This window comes from Rhagoletis pomonella, unplaced genomic scaffold, assembly GCF_013731165.1.
Source record: "Rhagoletis pomonella isolate Grant_MI unplaced genomic scaffold, Rhpom_1.0 Rhpom_scaffold_00004, whole genome shotgun sequence".
Taxonomy (NCBI): Eukaryota; Metazoa; Arthropoda; class Insecta; order Diptera; family Tephritidae; genus Rhagoletis; species Rhagoletis pomonella.
In genome coordinates this window covers 31614020-31627002 of record NW_023458558.1, presented here as the reverse complement: position 1 = coordinate 31627002, position 12983 = coordinate 31614020, and the positions used below count along the sequence as shown (strand labels likewise).

The window sequence follows — 12983 nt, the reverse complement described above, 5'->3', positions numbered from 1 at the left end:
TGGAGTTACATACATACATATATATGAACAATAGTACATATATTCTGGCGGTTACACATTTTCCCACGCGTTTGGCCGAGCTTCTCCTCCGATGTTGTTACACAAATTTACGCCGCCTCCGAACGGTAAATAGTTTTTATGTAAAACCTTCTCATAGCAGAAATAGACCGAGAAGCAACAGCTTTTAGAAAACAACTTTTTTTGTTGTCGCTGTGACCAAGAACGAACCTTGGTCCTACCCTGTGGAATTTCGCACCTCTAACCTCTCGGAGACGGCGGCTGTTAATAAACATATACATACAACTTACAAAAAAACGAATGTTGCGTTCGGAATCAGCGGCCTAAATGGTGCTTAGAAGTATGTACATACACGCGTACCCTGCAGGCAAAAGTACCGATACTTGACATATGGGCGATTCCAGCGGAAAGTCTACCGCAGGAATTTATTTATGGACCGATTTGACTACTTTTTATAATATAGTATATTGGTGATGTTAGGAAGAAACGAGATATTTTCGAATAGCAGTATTTATAAACAGATCTAGTTCAGCATTTGGCATATGTAGTTGGAACACAATAGCACATAGACATACAAAAAACAGACCCGCTAGGGGGCGCTTAAGTCAAAATTTAAAATATACTCGACAAAAAATTCGTGTTTAATTTGCGTTAAAAATCGTTTCAAAACAATAGGTCATTCAATAACTTTTCCAGTAAGTAGTTACTTGCAGCGAGAGCGTAAGGAAAAATTACAGAGTAAAATTTAGCGCAAGAGAAAATTATCAGAAAAAGTTATTGAACGCAAGACTGGTAAAAACTTGCAACTTGCGCTATTTTGACACTTTCTGACGGTTAAGTTTTGGCGAACAATTTTTTTTTTAATTCGGAATAGTTCCCATCGTCATAAAAAAAAATATACATTCGATTTAAATTGAGTATCCATATTTTCATTTCACTATTTATGTTCCATCAAATCATCCTCTTAAACACTTTGTTTACGTTTGAATTCGAAACATAACCTTACTTTTTAACTCCTGCAAATTCCTGCCAGTAAAATTTTTACTTGCAGGAATTTGCAGCTCTCTCGGATTGTTACGCTCTTGAATTCGCTCTATCTTGCAAATTTTTTTGGTTATCGAAAGCATTTTCAGTAAAAAGATGCAAGTACTTGCAACAATTCTTAACAATTTTCTGATATTGAATGGACCTAATCTTTACAAAAATTTATACAATGAAAATCTCCGTTCCGTAACGTTACGTCAGATATTTTGGGGATAAAAAAACGGGAGAGATTTTTACATTTAAAAACTTTTAAAACTAACCTTAAAATTTCAAATATTACTGCAAACATTTTATGCAAATAGTCTTGCCCAAGTCAAAATTCACGTCTGTGTTATTGAATATATGTATGTAAGTATTTGAAGTTGAATCACAATATTTATGTACATAAAATATCCGATTAATAACTTTTTCTTAAGTTTATATGTATCTTTATAACTTATATATACTACGCTAAATGTTTTACATAAGTATATAATATACACATACATATGTATGTATACCATATTTTGCGAAATATTTATTACTAACTTTATTTCTACAAGTATATACGTGTAAATATGTTTGCGTTTTTTGTAATTCATATTTACTATTTTTTGGTCTCATACTATTTCTATCTATTGTACTTTAATCCAATAAGGTACGAACAGTTTCTAGTCACTAAATGGCTTATGTTCATCAAATTCAATCACTTTTTTAATCATCTTAACCAATTCTTTGTAAAGAATACAATCTCTGCCGCGAGGTTTGCAAATTTCACGATGATCCAAGCGTATGCCGCACACATCACCAAAGCCAGGATCTGTCAATAACGCAAGGACAAGTTTATAAGAACCGACAATTAAATAAACAAATGAATCAAAGACAAAACTGTCAGCATTCCACACTTAATATATCCTACTCACCTGCCGAATCCACGCCCACAATGCGCAGATAGAGCACAGACATCAGCGTTAATGCAGTCTCCACAAAGCTAAACACCTCAATTTTAATATGACCCAAGTGATATAGACCCGCAAAGCGTCTATGCAAATCCAATAAATATTTGTTATCTGCAAATGAAAATATTAGTGGGTTTCTTTTTTTTAGGACAACAAACGTGGCTCACTCACTTTTCTCAATATCCAACATCTCGATGGATCGCGCTAGGAGCGGCGCCTTAATGCAAGCCAAATGAGACCCACGATGCGGCACCGAATAGAAGAATACACCGCGTGAGGAACGCCATAAAGGCGCCACAGCCGGTCGTCCACTCTCCCATGCGTCGACAATGATTTGCTTAATAAACAGGCCACCCTTAGAATGGCCCACCCACACGATCGGCTGACCATAACCGATACGATGCTTGATCAGCAGCTCAGTCATTTCGCGTGCACGTTCAATTAGGTTAGATCGTGGTTCCTTCTTTTTCCATAGTGGTCGCCACAAGTATTGATCGGTGGTGTAGTTAAGCGCTATGACACGAACACTAGGACAGTCTAGGGGCAGCCAATCAGCAGGCCAGCATTTGGAATAATTCGGATCATCGGAAGTGAGTTTGGTTGAATTTTTCTGCTTGCTGCCGCTGTTCGCCTGCTGTTGTGGCGGCTGCAAGTGTGGGTCATTGTCATTCGCAGCGCTTTCTTGCATCTTTTCGAACTCAGCCTGCAGTTGACGGCCATTGTCGTTCAGACGTAAGCGGAATGTGGGAAAACTGTATTCGATGCCATCACAGTTTTTTACATCTTGTGGCGCGCCACAAACATAGGAAATACTAGAAAATTTCAAAAGAATGAATCATAAATTTTTTCATACGAACTTCATAATTACCGTACCCATTTCTCAATTCTTGTTCAGTTGCGTCGAAGAAGCCATCATCCAAATCTTTAACTTCATCATACTCCATTTGCTCTTGTGTTGCCCGCTGATTGGAGTCGCTGTGCGCGAATCGCGCGCGTTTTTGCTTGTGTGGTGGATGCAACAAGACCGCGCGTGAATGCTTTGGCCGTTTAGGTGGTCGTACTGGTGGTTTTGGTGGCCGTTCGAAACCTTCCGGTTGACGTTCGTTCTCCCATAAACCCTGCTTCCATGTATTTACCAAAGAACCATGCAGCCCGTGTATGAAGACAATGTCGGCGCGTATGGGCTCTCCTGGTGGCGGTTCTGCCAGCACCTTTAATGTACAGCATTTTGGCGCGGGCGTCTGTGGTATTGTGGTTTTTCGCTTGCTGGTAGAAAAAGCAGGCATCACTCCCGAAGGTTCGCGAAATGAAGGTGAAAGAAATGGCATAGTAGGAGTGCTAGGCGTTTTAGGAGTCGGCGGCGGTGTCGATATTGCGGAGGTGGGAAACCAGGATATACTGTTAATAGACGGCGTATCTGGTAGACTTTCAATGCCATCGGGGGACTTACGTATTTTGAGAAGCTTCAGAATTGGATCGATACGTTGAGAAACTGTAAAATGTAAAATGTAAAATGTTTATGAGTAAGAGTTTTTAATTGCGGCTAGATTTTTGGAGACTACGCTCTGAATGTGTACACGTCAAAGAGCCACATATACATACCCTGCAGGGAGTGACGTTAGCTTATACCTAACTTTAGTCTGTTTACGCGAACACTAGTGCTAACTTTTAACTGTGTATTTTGTTCGAAAAAAGCTAACTACTTTTGTGGGGCGATGGCCGCAAAAAAGTCAGACCTGGATACCTCTGCATTACATGTCAACTAACTTGTAACTAACTACTTTTGGACATAAAATATCAATAAGAAAAACAAAATATTTTTTTGTTTTTTTACTTTTTTATTTACTTATTTATTTACTTTATTTTATTACATTTCATATTTGTTTATATATTCTGCTTTGGGTGGCCCCATATTCGAATACCGTCAGACATAACTTCAAAATGATAGTATAAAATTTCGATCTTCCTTTTATTTGTCCTGAATATGAAAAAGAATCTGCGAAGTTCAGAAAAAAAGTGTATTGAAAGTAATTTTTGTATGAGGATATTTAATAGAAACTTGTAAAGAAAACCAACTCCCGATTGCGTCTGCATGACTCCTGCACGACTTTGCAATTCACTTTAAGTTGGTTTTGTCATAGCTAATTAAAAGTGAGGTATTAATCGAAATCTCGCCAAAAAGCTAACTATAAGTTGGTTTGTTTTAACAATCGATAATTTTTCACTCTTGGGTAGTTATCCGCGTAAGAAGCATGGTGCACTGAAATATATACCGGCCACATTAACCGTTTGACCCAGCGCCTTATTTATGCTCATAGCAAAACACACTTTTACCAGAAATTAAAATTTTATTGAAATTTATTAGGCTAATCCACAGGACTCATGGGTATTGTCTTCACTAAAGCATCTAACAAAAAAAAAAAAATGTATATTGTGAAGAAAGGGCGTATAATAAATGAATGTAAATTAATTTTCCGTTTTTATCTTTCTCAACATCTTCTCGCTACAGCAAGTCATTTGCAATCCCTATTGCCCTTACTCCAGAGGAAACCAAGACCTTTCATTTCACATCTCATCTTTTTCATGAAACGAACGGTGTGGATCTATATTTTTTGAGACAGGCGGTAACTCTAAACTCCAAACATAAAACTTTATTGCATATCTAAAGGTAAACATTTTTAAATAGAAGGTAACCCCACTAGAAAAAATGAAAGTTTATTGCACATATATGTATGTATGTTCACTTAGTATCTCATATTTTAGTCCAACGAACTTTGAATATCTTGGAATTTTGAAAAATTTTGCTCACAAATTAATAAATAGTAGTCAATCTCTTTCGTTTGACACCTATTTGAAAAGGATGGCAACCCTACTAACAAATGAATACATTAAGCTCTACCCAGAATTACAGCGGACGGCGCACAATGGGGCAAGAAAGATTGCTGTGGATAAATTAATTTTGAGAGCCCAAATGTGAACCGATTTCAAGTCTCTTTTTTTTAATAAGAGCACATAAAATTTACCGTCGATCTGTCTGTGGCGATTATTTTAAAATGCCCCAGTTTTTTATTTATTTATGTTGAAAAATGAAAGAAAAAAAATTTTACGTTTGAATGCTACCAATTTTTTGGAAAATACTTCACAGGAATTTTAAATACCTACAATATTTAATAAACTATTTTTTTTTCTTAATTTTTGAACATAAATAAATAAAAAACCAGAACTTTTTTAAAAAATCGCCACGGATAGATCGACGCGAAATTTAACTATGTTTTATTTAAAAAAAAAAAAAGAAATTAGAAATCGGTTCATATTTGGTATCTCAAAATTAATTTGTCACAACCTTTTTGCCCACTGTACGGTGGCAAAGCGGTCGGCGGTAGGTGAACAGCTGTACAGTTGCTGCAGTGAAATCCGTCAGAGTAAACACAATTGGAACGCACGACGGCTTTGACAACTGACTCATTTTGATTTGAAAATTGAATTTTTTTTTGTGTGTGTGTGTGTAGATTTGCTGGAAATGAAAATGGATAAACACATTGCTAAACTTGTGAAAATAATAAAAAATACTACAATCAACACTCAATAAATCGTGTGCTGTCTCCGCTGAGTGGTAAAAATAGAAATAAATTTAAATCAATCGCAATAATGAGCCATTCCATATGCCTTGGTCAGTTTTAATTTTGACAGCGATTAACCGTCGACCGCTTTACCGTCGTCCGTTGCAATTCTGGGTAGAACTTTAATGAACTTCTAGTAGTGTCAAGCTCTTTCATTTGACACCTATTTTTTTGTAATCTAAAGAACGGTGCGGATCCTATAATTTTTTAGACAGGCGGCAACGCTATCTTTAAAATGTCTAAGTACTTAAGAGAATAGCCCTATCGATACAGATTATATTAATAACATCTTGTCCAAATTTGTTCAGTAGCTTAGGGTGTCAAAAAATCTCGACTGCTTCATACTTTGTAAGGAAATAATAAATTATTTTTAGTAAAAAAAGATATACATATATCGCCTTGCCACCAACTGCAAAATCAGCCCTTAGAGTTTATCTCTGGATAAACTATACGATAATATGCCAGTCTCATCTGACATCAGCAGGTTTTGTTGCATGCAGTTTGTTGGTCATACAATTTCCTGTAAATATTACTTATTCACCTAGATTTGGTCAGAGGAACCTTTCATAGATTTTTGTTGTGGATCTGTGTTATTCAACTACAAAATATACAGTACCGCATGTTACGTATACGCACCTTGCACCGACGACAAATTAAGCGATATTGTATTGGCCGCAAACGCCATCAAGTTGGTGAGTGCTTGTCGGCTGGAAGCAATAGATTTCAATATACGCAAAAATCGTACATCACGTATGCCCTTGAAGCTGCGCATAACATTGTTAGCCAACGGCAGCATTAGCCTAAAAATTATACCAAAAGCGACGCGCATGCCATTGCTTTGCTTGCTGCAAATTAACATACTCGTACAAACACATAGAAACAGAAATAGTTTGCCAAAACTGTCTAATGTTCTACTTACGCTTCTATACACTTTCTTTGCCCACTAGCATCTACTAGTTCAGTAATGGTTTGCTCCTCCTCAGCTTGGTTGATCTCCAAAACATTAAGGTAGTCGTGCACTAAACTATCATCTTCCCGCTCATCCTCAATTTTTATATTTTCACATTTGTTTTCGATTGTAGTTTTCATATCGATTTCATTGTCGCTGTCCCCCTCCGTCCCAGCACATTTCAGTTGCTCCCCCACGGCGGTAGCCTTCTGTCTCGTATCGCTCTGCTCATCCCCACATGTGCATTTATTATTGCTGCTGTAGTTGTTGGAATTCGAGCCAGTTGGCTTGACTACATTATTGCTATCGTCAGCAATTTGCATTGTGGCTATATCAATCATACAATTATCATTGTCCTCCTCGAATTGTGATTGCTGGTCCATCGGTGTAGAAGCTGCTTTGTGGCTCTTTGTCGTTGTCATATTTGTTACAGACGTACCTCCTAAAGAGTGTTCTGCTTTTAAAGCATTATAGTTTTTAATAGGTTCTATTTGGTTATTGGTGGTCTTGTTTGCTATAGATGGTATATCTTCGGCGGTAATGTAATTGTTTTGATTGGTTGTTTGCATTCTCGATAGGATTGTATTTGTGGGCATTCGGTATTCTCTTCAATTTAATAGTTCGTTTTGATTGCCTTCAACTCAGATAAATTTGTTGTTACTAGTGGTGCACTTTACTTTATACGTCCAACTTCTAAAATATGCAAATTAACACAAAATAAATATAGAATTATTTCAAATATGTTTATGTACCAATATGTGCAAACAATATGTTGACACAAAATAAAATCTAAAATACTTAATGCATTGAGTGATTTTAAATAGTTTTTGTTATGACAAGTCTGGTCGACAATTTTTTAATATGGAAGAAAATGCATGATACCGTCAACAAAAAAATTTCCGATAATCAACGGTATTTTACAGACACTTAAAACTTGCACTTTATTATACTACGTTAAAATTGGCTGCAAAACTGCGTACCCTAAATTTTTCTAAAAGTATTATTAACCTATACACTGTCAGGAGAATGAATAGGGACAGCCTGTGTTGATTTTTTTTAAATTTGAATTTCTTTCTGTCAATAAAAATTTGAGGATCCCCTTGAATTTCGAAAAGTAAAATTGTCATTTTCTTATCGTATCTCTCTTTCTATCGGCAATATATCGGCACTCTAATGTTTTGGAATATACCTCGATTGTTTCACGTGTATTTTTCATGAAAACTTTGAATAAATTCTGAGACACCCTAATTTACGTACACATATAACGCGTCTGCGGTATCCCAGCCAGCAAAAAAACGTACATTTTACGAACATTATGTTTTACGAGGGATTCTCGTATCGCCAAAAAGTTAGAGAAAAGCTCGTAAACGATAAAACAAAAAAATATAATAGAAAGAGGCTTGTAATAATTTGTCAGCACAAGAAAAAATTTTAGTTTTGTTGACAATTTTTCTTCAATCACAATATTTTATAAGTAAGTAGTTTGTTAAATATTTAATTTAAGAAAATTATTAAGTATGTGATTTATTGGCAGACTGGTGCAAACGCAAAGGACGATCTACCACTTTCTTAAAAAAAAAACCGTGGACCCCTTAAACGAAAAAGTGAATCAGATGGATGCAAAAATTGGAGCTGTTTTGGAGCGGTTATTTTCAGAGGTGATTGCTTTAAGGAAAGAAAATGGTACCCTTCGAAACAATAAGAGACCAACCATTGCAGAGGGCGTCCTGCCAAGAAGCCCCTTTAAGGAAAAGCATGCATTTATGGAATTTGAAAAAGACCTTGGGAGTTCAAGTGAAAAACAACAATTATTGGTAACTAAAAACATAAATTAACCATAATAAAATAATTTTTATTGCATTCTTTAAACACTTTATAGGTTTCTGAACTCGAAGCTATAAATATTTTAAATGTAGATAAATGTTTAAGAACGTACTGGCGGAAAATTATTACAGATGAGGTAGCAGAACTTTTCTCGTGGAAGGGAACTGGTACCAAATGCAACGCTATTGGTTTGGCAACGACTGCGGCAATAAGAAGTACTGATTATAATATTATTTATTACCACTATTTATTTATTTTCCGATTTCCAATGGAGTTTAATCCTTAACTTTATTTTTTTAGGTGCTTTTCGTCAAAAATTTAACTCCGACGAAGTTTTTATTTCCGTTTCAAAGAAGCACTTCCAATATGCACACGACCGGCAAAAAAAATTGGCAGCCTATCCGCAAAAAAGAAAAAATAAATTCAGCTACTTTATAATATACATTAAACCCCTCTTATTTAATTGTTAATTTGGAAATAGATAGTTTGTTAATATTTATTTATCTGAAAATATCTTCAGATATACAGTGCCGGAAAAAAATATTGGCACAGAGAATTTTTCGTCATGAATGCAAAGTTTTTTATTCTGATTTCTTCTCTAATTGATTTTTATAAAAGTATAGTTAGTAAGAAGTTCTACTTTCAAATCAGATTTTTAGAAAAATTTTAAGTATGCAGTTTTATAGCCCATTTAATTTTAGTATAATAAAGTGCACACTTGAATAGCTAGAAAACCTCTTTGTTTTTTGACAATTTTTTACACGCAGTTTCTTCCATACAAAAAAAAATGTCGCAAATAATTTGCATGGAAGAAACTGCGTGAAAAAATTGCCAAAAATCAACTCGGTTTTCTGGCAACTTCAAGCTTGCACTATGTTATACTAAAATATAATGGGATATAAAACTGCATACTTAGAATTTTTCTCAAAAATCTGATTTGAAAGTACTAACTATATTTAAAAAAAATAATGTGCGAAAAGAAATTTAAGTAAAAAACTTTGCATACATTGCGAAAAATTCTCTATGCCAATACTTAGATCCGGCACTATAAATATTTATTAATTATAATTCCATTCAATAAAAGAACTACAATAATTTCAATTAATTAATTGCCTTTATTTTTAGCATTCAAAAACAGTAGATAAAGCAGTGTAAAAAAACGCTTTTTTAACGTAAATTAATCGTTTACGAAACTCGTTTACAATTAAAAAACGGACGTAAAAATATTCGCTTACGAATGCTTTTTCGATCCGTTTACGACTGTTCGTAGGCGATGCACAATTTAATGCGAAAAAGTGCTCGAAAAAGAGTCGTAAACGGCTATCATAAACGATTTTTAATCCGGTTTTTCTTCGAGAAAATATCCAATTACGAGCTTGTTTACGATGATTTTGCTGGCTGGGATGGCTTACGACTGACATTGATTTTCTGTAGACTAATTGAAGATTATTTATTTCATTACTTGTATATAAAGTTTTTTATAGTAATCTCTTTACTGGCCTTTCTATTGTCTGCTCGACGGCTTGCAGCTACTGAATAATTCATAGGAAAAGTTATTTACTCAGCCGCATGACAAAGAATAAACCAGATTACAAGATGTGAAAAATGTATGTAAATTTATTCCACAAGAATGAAACGCAAATATTTTATAATTGGTTTAATGTCGTGTTGCTCTACTACATATGTATGTATGTATTTGCATATTGGTAGGCGCATAATATTAATACAACCCAGTGAGTAAACGCAATGTATAGTACACGAAAAAATAATCAGTAAAACACACATCACATTCGAAAATGCATTTTGCATTACCTAGTAATCGAGGAATGTACATTTGGGGTGGAGATCAAGTGGGCGTCGTCAGCTCCCATTTCAAACAACGTCAATTTGAATTCAAAAAGTTGGAATTTCTCAAATGTTTGCTTTGCGCATATTGAGTTGCGTTATTTTCGCAGTGTGGGCTCCATGTATTCAACATAAAAATTTAAAATTTTTTCTTTAAATTTATTTTAATTTAAAAATTTTTCTTTAAAAATATTGTACAAGCTTTAACGTAAACCATACATGTGAATCGAAGTTTTAACCTTAATAAAAAATTTTGGAAAATAAACCGCATTTCCTCAAAATTTCAAACTTTTTATACAGACTCTTAAACATTTTTGGGTATGCAATTTTTTGGATATACAATTTTAGTTCAATGAAGTGCATGTTTCAACCGGCTAAAATTTCGAGTTGATTTTTAATATTTTTTGTTTTTTTTTTTTGGTGACGACTTTTGCGTTTTTTTTTTTATACGTATATCAAGTGCAATTTATAAAAAACTGGCGTCGATTTTTTTGAAATTCTGTTGCGAAACGTTCTTCCGCATTTCATTTCATACGAAATTCATGTTTATATGGGAAAACGTGCTAAAATCCCTCAGCACACAAGAATTATTAAAATCAACGCGATTTCAGTCGCTTTAAACTTGCACTTCATTAGGCTAGAAAAAAAATTTAAAATTTGTATGCAAATTTGTTGAATTATTCTAAATTTTGTATACAGTTTGAAACTTTGATTCATTAAGTTTTGGCTAAAACTTGGATTAATTTTTAAAGAAAAATATCAAAAGAATTTAACTTTAAAAACAGTGTGCATGGTAGCATTGTTATCAGGTTATCACCTACATTGTGAATATTAAAAAAAACATCAACACATGGCCACTTGTTTGAGTCACTGTATGTATGGTACATAAGAAAGTAGTTCACCAGCATACAAAGAACTTGAAAGACAAGATCTTAAATAAGATTCTGCAAAGCAACAACTGTTTAGTTTACATATGTACATATGTATGTATTCAACGCTTATCAGTTGGGCTGAGCGCAGCCGTTGGCACAGATATCTTTATGAGCTGTCTAAGTTAAGTGATGACTAAAGATTTCTGCGATTTTGAATGCTATTTAATTTCAAATTTGCAAATTCTCATGTTTACATATATGTACATATATATGTGTGTGCAGCACAGTTATGTATAAAATATTCTGATTTTTGTATTATTTTTGTGTTTCTTTTACTTTTTTCCGGAATTTGCATTTCCATATTTCATAGCAATGATTTATGATTTGTTTAGCTAAACGTGCCGAAGGTTGTGCAGATACGCTATGGTTTTGATCTTCAAGAAATTTGCTGTTATATGTATGTGTATGAAGATTAAGGTAGTCCAAAAATACAAGTGGGCCGGATAATTCAAAATGTTAAGCTCTAACCCCCCATGATTTTTCTAAATGGGAAAAAAGAATTACCATACTGGTTTTGTTTAAAAGATAATGATATTTAGAACTGCCTCAAAGCCCATGATGTCCTCCATGTATTTTAAGTGTTGAAAATCAATATTTTTCGATGGGAAAACTCTGTTTCCCCATAGCAGACTTCCAATAACAATACTTAATTGTTTATTGAAAAAGTTTCTAATATTAACTATTTTTTATGGTCCAAAAAATGGAATGAAAAAAATCATTAATAAAAAATAATACAACGGCTCCGCTGACTTGGCCATGTCGTTCGAATTAACACCAACGCTCCAGCTCTGAAAGTATTCAACCTGGAACCCGCTGGTGGTAACAGAGGAAGTGGAAGGCCCACATTGCGATGAAAAGAGCAAGTGCAGAAGGGCTTGGCTTCACTTGGCATTTCCAATTGGCGTCAGTTGGCACAGAAGAGAAACAACTGAACTCGGCCAGAATTTATGTATTTGGTGGTTTCAGCGCCAAATAAGAAGAAGAAGAAGACTGAAGCTAATTTACTCAAAATTGATGTTTGGAATAATTATTTAGCAAATACGATTATAACAAAGGTTTAGACCCATGACCACATATGTGTATGTATCTATTTGTACCACACTCGATATAATTATTGTACTTGACACAAAAAGCATGATAATGAAAATATTTGAAATTGGACTAAAATTACGCCCACTTTTCATGTAACGTTAAGTTTAAGAAATATGGAAAAGAAATAAGATTATTATAAAATTTCGGAAAATACCGTATGATACATTGCCTTGATATCAGGTTATCTGGTTAAAAATAATTTTCTCTGTAGTGTTTTTTGTTGTTGTACAACAACACATTGATATAATGCGAAAAAAGACGAGGATCGGGCTCATTCTTTTCAAACATCGACTTAAACAAAAGCCTAACTATTGATCCATTCAATAACTTTTCCAGTATGTCCATGCAGCGAGAGCGTAAAAGAAAATTAGGGAGTAAAATTGAGAGCAAGGGAAAGTTATCAGAAAAAAAAGTTATTGAACGCAAAACTAGTAAAAACGTGCAACTAACGCCATTTTGACATTTTCCGACAGCTAAATTTTAAGGCGCAAATTTTCTTTTTAATTGGGAACAGTTCCCATCGCCATAAAATTAAAAAATATACGTTAGATTTAAATTATTCATCCATATTTTCACTTCACTAATTATGTTTCATTAAATCATCATCTTAAACACTTTGTTCATATTTGAATTTTAAACATAACCTTACTTTTTGACTCCTGCGAATTCCTGCTAGTAAAACTTTTACTTGCAAGAATTTGCAGCTCTTTCGTGTTATTAC

General features: G+C 34.3%; 1 protein-coding gene across 4 annotated transcripts in view; it reads right to left on the bottom strand.

Moving 5' to 3' along the window:
- Positions 1-1628: 1628 nt before the first annotated feature.
- LOC118737449 overlaps positions 1629-12983 on the bottom strand; it is a 43066-nt gene continuing 31711 nt past the window's right edge. For all 4 annotated transcript variants that reach the window (XM_036467944.1, XM_036467945.1, XM_036467946.1 and 1 more), the window contains exons 2-7: positions 6540-7262; positions 6257-6465; positions 2874-3492; positions 2172-2812; positions 1965-2111; positions 1629-1861 (exon numbers count right to left, since the gene is read on the bottom strand). In XM_036467944.1, the coding sequence (XP_036323837.1) occupies positions 1713-1861; positions 1965-2111; positions 2172-2812; positions 2874-3492; positions 6257-6465; positions 6540-7165 (2391 nt within the window). In that variant the 5' untranslated portion in view covers positions 7166-7262 and the 3' untranslated portion in view covers positions 1629-1712. The remainder of the gene's footprint in view (positions 1862-1964; positions 2112-2171; positions 2813-2873; positions 3493-6256; positions 6466-6539; positions 7263-12983) is intronic.